Source organism: Oncorhynchus nerka, linkage group LG20, assembly GCF_034236695.1.
Source record: "Oncorhynchus nerka isolate Pitt River linkage group LG20, Oner_Uvic_2.0, whole genome shotgun sequence".
Taxonomy (NCBI): domain Eukaryota; kingdom Metazoa; phylum Chordata; class Actinopteri; order Salmoniformes; family Salmonidae; genus Oncorhynchus; species Oncorhynchus nerka.
Window position 1 is genome coordinate 70,766,693 of NC_088415.1, and position 9,234 is coordinate 70,775,926.

At 41.9% G+C, this 9,234-nt stretch overlaps 1 protein-coding gene across 1 annotated transcript in view; it reads right to left on the reverse strand.

The window, feature by feature from the left end:
• LOC115103062 (sickle tail protein-like) overlaps positions 1-8,012 on the reverse strand; it is a 53,816-nt gene extending 45,804 nt beyond the window's left edge. The window contains 1 exon segment of the mRNA XM_029623665.2: positions 7,430-8,012. Within this exon segment, the coding sequence (XP_029479525.2) occupies positions 7,430-7,655 (226 nt within the window). The 5' untranslated portion in view covers positions 7,656-8,012.
• Between the last annotated feature and the right edge of the window lie 1,222 nt (positions 8,013-9,234).

The following is a 9,234-nucleotide window of genomic DNA, read 5'->3' on the forward strand; positions in this document are numbered from 1 at the left end:
TGTTGCATGATTTACATCTCATATTATCAGTACTCAGTACTAATGTACTAATGTGCGGGGGAGTGTTTTCAATAACTGGCTTGGTGGGGGCTGTCAAGCATGTGGCGCGCAACAGAACTTTACTTTAGCCATAACATATAGCTACAGATAATGAAAGGCTGTGTCTATGCTCCTCTATTGGCCTGTCAATCTACCAGAGGAAAGATAAGCAAACGCCAAAGACAACTTTCATTCAAAAGGGTTATTTTCAAGTTAAATAGGTACATATCTGCAGGTTAGATGGGTAGCTACTGCAAATCAATCTGAGTCAACCATCAACTTGGAAGAGAGGAGACATAGTTCCAGTGATAAGTGCGTCGTTTGGAGAATTGAGGATGGGGATGTGGGAGAGCAGGAAATGGGAGAGCAGGAAATGGGAGAGCAGGAATGATTCATATTGTTTACGGGGACACTGGCGTCCACGATGCCAACTGTATGCATCTCATCCCAAGACTACACCAAAGCCATGTCATGCCAGTATCACCTAAATCATTCTCAACAAGGGCTCAACATGAAGTCTAAATGGACTGAGCAGCTGTTTCAGATTTTGTGTTGTGTTCATCAGCCAGTGTATGACTGTGTTTCACGCATCACAGTTTGTGACTATATAAAAAGACAAATGTCATTGGACCTGTAGTATAGAGGCTGTAGCAGTGGGAGGTGGGGGTTGGGACTGACGGGATAGGATGGGGCGGAATTCCGTCTGATCTCAAATCACGCAGCTGTCAGAGCAAATCAGGGACTGCTAGCTAGGCTGCTGCCTGCAATGAACATTTTTAACAATTTTGGAAGCACACTCACAAGGGTTACATAACTGAAAATGAAGTGACTTAGTCCAAATAAAAAAAAGTCTGTTATGTCTAATTAGGCACAGATAAGTCATTTTGAAGGCAATAAGGTATACAATGTAATGTCTTGCAGAAAATATTATTCACATCCTGAATCCATTTCTACCCCACATCATAAAAAACGTTCTTCATGTTTCCATTGACAGAGAGCATTTGGGTACAATTTCACAAGGTTTGCACATTATGTGGATCATTAATCTGATAGTGATACCATCAGATGTGGCCATCAATTTAATCTAGCCTACTGAATGTTGCTGTTTAAAAGCATAAACTTTCAACACACGTCAATACTTAAAAACAGATCTCTATCTTTGGAAACAAGGTGTTGATATGGACAACATCAACTTTATCGAAATAAATAGGCATCACTTTGAAGCTGAAACCTGTGAAAGAGTTTTGAGATCTGTTTTTGCTTTAATACTACAGTTTTGGGTGATCTTGTGGTTTAGAGATTCACTTAAACCCCCCTTTCTGACATCAGAAACAGACGCTTAAACTGCAGGAATGATTTCCACCAGACAGTGTCCACTGCAAGTCTTTGTGAGGCGCAAAAAAAAGTACATTAAAAGTGAAAACGACAGCTATGATTATATACACCATTCACAGATTACTGGGAGTGTTGAGGCCGGACAAACAATTAGAAATGGGCAGGTACGAGCCTCAAGCCACCGTTTAGAGATACAATTACACTCTATGCTAACTCTAATAACCGTGAAACATCAAAAATCTGTGACAATTAATCATACACACAAGAAACGCAACAGGTTATTTACTCCAAACTAAATAGCAAAATACCTTATCACTCACAATAGAAGACCAGTACTATTCTATTGTATCCTATTTTAACTCTACTGTATGTCATTTGCATTTCACAGCAAGTGCGAGAAGATGTGTGAGAATATTGAAGCCGAGGGCTCAGTGTGAGAAAGATAGTTCATCACAAAGTAAGGAGAAAGGGAAGACATTTCAAAAATAGGATGGTTTAAGGCAGTGGTCTCTACCCCTGGCGGTGGAATGGCATTGGGGTTGCCAAAATGTTTTTAAAAAATACAATATAGAAGTACATATAGATTATTGTATGAGTCAATATACAAATGTTTAGAGAAATATAATTGGAAATATACAATTTCACTGAGTAAAAATGATTGATGTAAAAATGAAAAATTACAGATTTTAAGGTTGTGTCATTAGATTTGCAGCGAGGTGAAATTATTGGGGGAAAAATGGTGTTCCCAGAAATTCTGGCGGAAAAAATTGAGTCCCCACTGAAAAAGTTTGAATAGCAATGGTTTAAGCGTGGTTCAGCACAACAGTCTTGTATCATGTCCCGAGTGGAGAACAGAGGATTAGTGTTCAGATCTTTCTCCGAATTCATGGAGCCGCTGGTGTTAAGTCTGCCACTGGCAGCAGCTGACGATAGATAGACAGCCACAACAAATGTAATCTGTTAGTTATAGGACATGTATGCCAGCCATTATTCGTCGGCTCAAACGACCTAGGGAACCAGCCTCTCCGTGCATGCATGAAGCCAGAATTAAATTTACTTGTAAAATACACTGAGAACTGGGCTTGGAAGTCTAGCAATATTTTCAGAACTCCAAGAGGAAGTTTCTTAAATGCTGAATTATGACAGTGAGCGAGTTTTCCTATGACTTTGTTAGGATGTTTCTGGAACATCCCACTTGACTAAAAACATCCCAATGAAAAGATGCAAAGAAAAGGAAAATAAAAAGGAAAGTGGAAAGCAAAAATACTTTTATACTTTTATACTTTACTTTATAGCTGTGAGTTGAATTCTCTCACTCCCTCATTTGTACCCTGGATAGTGTGAGAAATGTTTTTTCTCTTTGTGACTGATTCCAGCTGCAGAGTTGGCAAAGTCAAATTCAATTTGCAACCAGACGGTCTGCTGCAGCAGTTGCTTTTGAACAGGGGCAGGAGATTAGCTCAACTCTACTGAAAGGGAATGTGATGATAAGAGGGCAAATGTAACTAATCAGCACAATGAGAGCTACAAGGATTGACCCGAGGGCTTAATCCACTGGCCGCTGAGGGGGCCTAGGCAGAACAATGTGGTCAGACTCATGTGCTTCACCCAGGAATGCATGACAATACAAAATGACCCTCTGACAGGGTGATCTAAGCCCCCTGCATACAGTACAGTAATTGTGTGTGTGTGTGTGTGTGTGTGTGTGTGTGTGTGTGTGTGTGTGTGTGTGTGTGTGTGTGTGTGGTGTGGGTGGGTGGGTGGGTGTGTGTGTCTGTGTGTGGGTGTGTGAATGAAACGGGGGAGGGGCGGGGTGTATGACTGCTACGGCACAGAGTCATGTACAGTTTTGAGAATGACACAAATATGAATTTTCACAAAGTCTACTGCTTCAGTGTCTTTAGATATTTTTGTTAGATGTTACTATGGAATACAGAAGCATAATTACGAAGAATTTCATAAGTGTCAAAGGCTTTAATTGACAATTACATTAAGTTGATTTAAAGAGTCAATATTTGCAGTGTTGACCCTTCCTTTTCAAGACCTCTGCAATCCACCCTGGCATGCTGTCAATTAACTTCTGGGCCACATCCTGACTGATGGCAGCCCATTCTTGCATAATCAATGCTTGGAGTTTGTCAGAATATGTGGGTTTTTGTTTGTCCACCCACCTCTTGAGGATTGACCACAAGTTCTCAATGGGATTAAGGTCTGGGGAGTTTCCTGGCCATGGACCCAAAATATCGATGTTTTGTTCCCCGAGCCACTTAGTTATCACTTTTGCCTTATGGCAAGGTGCTCCATCATGCTGGAAAAGGCATTGTTCGTCACCAAACTGTTCCTGGATGGTTGGGAGAAGTTGTTCCCGGAGGATGTGTTGGTACCATGCTTTATTCATTGTGAGTGAGCCCACTCCTTTGGCTGAGAAGTAACCCCACACATGAATGTTCTCAGGATGCTTTACTGTTGGCATGACACATGACTGATGGTAGCGCTCACCTTGTCTTCTCCGGACAAGCTTTTTTCCGGATGCCCCAACAATCAGAAAGGGGATTCATCAGAGAAAATGACTTTACCCCAGTCCTCAGCAGTCCAATCCCTGTACCTTTTGCAGAATATCAGTCTGTCCCTGATGCTTTTCCTGGAGAGAAGTGGCTTCTTTTCTGCCCTTCTTGACACCAGGTCATCCTCCAAAAGTCTTCGCCTCACTGTGCGTGCAGACGCACTCACACCTGCCTGCTGCCATTGCTGAGCAAGCTCTGTACTGGTGGTGCCCAGATCCCGCAGCTGAATCAACTTTAGGAGACGGTCCTGGCACTTGCTGGACTTTCTTGGGCACCCTGAAGCCTTCATCACAACAATTGAACCGCTCTCCTTGTAGTTCTTGATGATCCAATAAATGGTTGATTTAGGTGCAATCTTACTGGCAGCAATATCCTTGCTGTGAAGCCCTTTTTGTGCAAAGAAATGATGACGGCATGTGTTTCCTTGCAGGCAACCATCGTTGACAGAGGAAGAACAATGATTCCAAGCACCACTCTCCTTTTGTAGCTTCCAGTCTGTTATTCGAACTCGATCAGCATGACAGTGTGATCTCCAGCCTTGTCCTCATCAACACTCACACCTGTATTAACGAGAGAATCACTGACATGATGTCAGCTGGTCCTTCTGTGACAGGGCTGAAATGCAGTGGAAATGTTTTTTGGGGATTCAGTTCATTTGCATGGCAAAAAGGGACTTTGCAATTCATCTGATCACTCTTCATAAAATTCTGGAGTATATGCAAATTGCCATCATACAAACTGTCTTTGTGAAAATTCATATTTGTGTCATTCTCAAAACTTTTGGCCACGACTGTACTGTCGGCTACCGTAGCACTGTAACACTGGCTGTACATCATCAGATCTATTATTCATTTGTGGTGCAGAGAAAGTTCTACAGAACTCCGATACAGCATCCTATGATTGATAAAGTACATCAACAGAAAACAAAGAGTTAGTAAATTGCCACTAAAGGCTTGCAGTACAGCAGTGACCGCCTTAGACTACATGCTGAGTATTACAAAACATTAAGAACACCTGCTTTTTCCATGACATGGACTGACCAGGTGAATACAAGGGAAAGTTATGATCCCTCATTGACGTCACTTGTTAAATCCACTACAATCAACGTAGATGAAGAGGAGGAGACAGGTTAAATATGTTTTTTTAAGCCTTGAGACAATTGAGACATGGATTGTGTATGTGTGCCAATCAGAGGGTAAACGGACAAGACAAAAAATGTAAGTGCCTTTGAACAGAGTATGGCAGTAGGTGCCAGGTGCTCTAGTTTGTGTCAAGAACCAGAAAGCTGTAGGATTTTTCACACTCAACAGTTTCCTGTGTGTATCAAGAATGGTCCACCACCCAAAGACATTCAGCCAACCTGACACAACTGTGGGAAGTATTGGAGTCAAAATGGGTCAGCATTCCTGTGGAACGCTTTCGACACCATGTAGAGTCCTTGCCCTGACGAATTGAGGCTGAGGGCAAAAAGGGGTGTTTGTCCGGTATATGTTTGGTATACATTGTTAATGTTGTAAATGATTATTGTAGCTGGAAACGGCTGATTGTTTATGGAATATCTACATAGGTGTACAGAGGCCCATTATCAACAACCATCACTCCTGTGTTCCAATGGCACGTTGTTTTAGCTAATACAAGTTTATAATTTTAAAAGGCTAATTGATCATTAGAAAACCCTTTTCCAATTATGTTAGCACAGCTGAAAACTGTTGTGTTGATTAAAGAAATAATAAAACTGGCCTTCTTTAGACTAGTTGAGTATCTGGAGCATCAGCATTTGTTGGTTTGCAAACTGGCTCTATCCAGAATAGAAGGAGGAGTGGGATGCCACGGTGCACAACTGAGCAATAGGACAAGTACATTAGAGTGTCTAGTTTGAGAAATAGACGCCTCACAAGTCCTCAACTGGCAGCTTCATTAAATAGTACCTGCAAAACACCAGTCTCAACGTCAACAGTGAAGAGATTGCTGGCCTTCAAGGCAGAGTTCCTCTGTCCAGTGTCTGTGTTCTTTTGTCAATCTTAATATTTTCTTTTTATTGGCCAGTCTGAGATATGGCTTTTTCTTTGCAACTCTGCCTAGGAGGCCAGCATCCCGGAGTCACCTCTTCACTGTTGACGTTGAGACTGGTGTTTTGCGAGTACTATTTAATGAAGTTGAGGACTTGTAAGGCGTCTGTTTCTCAATATAGACACTCTAATGTACTTGTCCTCTTGCTCAGTTGTGCACCGGGGCCTCCCACTCGTCTTTCTATTCTGGTTAGAGCCAATTTGCGCTGTTCTGTGAAAGGAGTAGTACACAGCATTGTACAAGATCTTCAGTTTCTTGGCAATTTCTCGCGTGGAATAGCCTTAATTTCTCAGAACAAGAATAGACTGACGAGTTTCAGAAGAAAATTCTTGTTTCTGGCCATTTTGAGCCTGTAATCAAACCCACAAATGCTGATGCTCCAGATACTAAACTAGTCTTAAGAAGGCCAGTTTTATTGCTTCTGTCACAGTCGTCTGAATAATTATCAGACCAAGCTGCAGCGCGATATGGTTTCCAAATATTATTTATTAGAAACGCAGAAAACAACAAAGAAAGAACAAAACAAACAACAAACCGTAACAAAGAGGTGTAACATACACTAACTCAAAACAATATCCCATAAAACACAGGTGGAAAAAAGGCTGCTTAAATATGATCCCCAATTAGAGACAACGATAGCCAGCTGCCTCTATTTGGGAATTATACCAAACACCAACATAGAAAAACTAAACTAGAACCCCACATAGAAAATAATAACTAGAAAACCCCCTAGTCACGCCCTGACCTATTCTACCGTAGAAAATAAGGGCTCTCTATGGTCAGGACGTGACAGCTTCTTTAATCAGCTCCAGAGTTTTCAGCTGTGCTAACATAATTGCATAAGGGGTTTCTAGTGATCAGTTAGCCTTTTAAAATTATAAACTTGGATTAGCTAACACAATGCGCCATTGGAATACAGGAGTGATGGTTGCGGATAATGGGCCTCTGTACGCCTATGTAGATATTCCATTAAAGATCTGACGTTTCCAGCTATAATAGTCATTAACAACATTAACAATGTCTACACTGTATTTCTGAACAATTTGATGTTATTTTAATGGACAAAATGTTTGCTTTTCTTTGAAAAACAAGGACATTTCTAAGTGACTCCAGACTTTTTTCTCTCCATTTTTGGTGGGATGGAGTTTTAACCTCCACGGTGACATCACCAGGTGGTAAATGAGTTAATAGAACAATAAGTAAGATAGTTCCAAACCTTTTCTGCAATAAGTTTTCCCCTCCCCACACAGACCGCTCCCAGACAGTTGAACAAAATTCTTGCTTGAGAAAATGCTTTTTACTAAGAAGATATTTTTGTTTTAATTGAAACTTTAATTGAAAATAATCACAGTAAGGAATTTAATTGTTAGCCAAAAATGTTTTGTTGTTGAAATAAAATCAGCTGCATTGGACCTTCCTACCTTTGGCTGTGATGGAGCCGGACTTTTGGTGTCCCCCCTCCAGTGGTGTCTGCTGGGCGGGTTTGGGTCTCACAGCATGTAGGTTCCCCTCACTCCCAGCCCTCATAAGCCTCTCCCCGACCCGCAGCATACAGGAGCGATTACCTGCCGGGCACTCCTTCCTCTGAGAGGGCTGCTTGGACCCTGCCGAGGAGGGTCTGCCCTGCCTGGATGACTTGGATGTCATCTTTCCACCGGTCAGATACTCCAGGGCGTCTTGTATATCCCTCCGGCTTTCTCCTCTCTCTCTCACACACTTCTGTCAGTCAGTCAATCCAGTTGGTAATCAAACTCTCTGGGTGAGTGTCAAGTATTAACTGGACACGAAAGCTGAGCTGTCTGTCGCCTACAAGAAAAATGTATTTTAAGACAAAGCCCAGCTCCTTAGTTAGATAGACTGTAGGTCATCAGCTGAGAGTCGATTCCACGTGTGCACTCTGCCGCGCTGTTCTGTGCCTTGCAGTAAGGTCTGCATTGGGAGAGTCACAAGCCCTCTCTCTCTCTCTCTCTCTCTCTCTCTCTCTCTCTCTCTCTCTCTCTCTCTCTCTCTCTCTCTCTCACTCTCTCTCTCTCTCTCTCTCTCTGTTAATCTCTTCACATGCGTATAGTAAACGATCCTTAAATGATCCCACACTGTTGACAAATGACCCCTAATCTAGTCAGACGGCTGCCAGGGGTAAAAGTTAAACCCATCATCAATATGAAGGTAATCTCAGAGCAGAATGTTTAGCCTACACCATATTAATTCACAAGGCTGCAAACAGCACAGATGATTACAGTTGACAGTTATAATGCTTCTGCTGGGAAGGCATGGATTCCAGCGCAGGCAGGCAGCTACAGCCTCACTAACAGAGAGGCAGATATATTCTGTAGAGGAGTGAGCTCTGCTCTCTGATAGGCTGCCTCTTGGAAATCTGCATGCCCTCCCCAGCTGCTGATTAGTGAAGCGGTGTATTAAAGAGATTGAGTGGAAAACGTTTGTTCTGCTGAGTGTGACTCTCTATAGAAGCTTTCATGTCATGATATTCAGATGGATTTTGAGACGTGCACAATTTTTGGGGAGCTGTTTTGTCTCGTGAGCTCTACTTTCAAAACGACTGGCCGAAATGATACAAAACCTTTATGACACATCCAAGTTCACAGCATCAGATATTACAGATATACAGGTGTACGGACAGACAAACTAACAGATAAGCCTAGTTGTAATTTAAGATAATGGTAGGCTACCTAGATGCAACAGGGATTTGGTTCATTGTTAGAATATCTCTGAATAATTCATGGATTCTTTGGACAAAATCAAACAGTTGATGTGTGTTTAGATGACAGGAGAGATTGGATGTGTTAGAAAATGCCATGGCAGAAAATAGTAACAACTAAAATATAGGTGGATACAAATAAATATAATATATTACAATGACAGAAACAGGGTAAATAAAATGGGTATGGATCAAATAAAACACCATACTGTAGCATAGCACGTGCATGTCAAAATCCATCTGAATAACATGACATGAAAGCTTCTACAGAGAGTCACACCCAGCAGAACACACTTACCCAGACACTGAAACGTGCCAGACACTCTCCTGATTCAGAGGGGTTGGGTTAAATGTGGAAGACGCATTTCAGTTGAATGCATTCAGTTGTACAACTGACTAGGTATCCCCCTTTCCCTTTCCTTTCTCCTGCCTCATTTTGAAGAGTCGGGAGAATTCAGGAAGTATTACTGACCCAGTGATCCTCCCAGTATCCGATGCTCTCAGACGCCA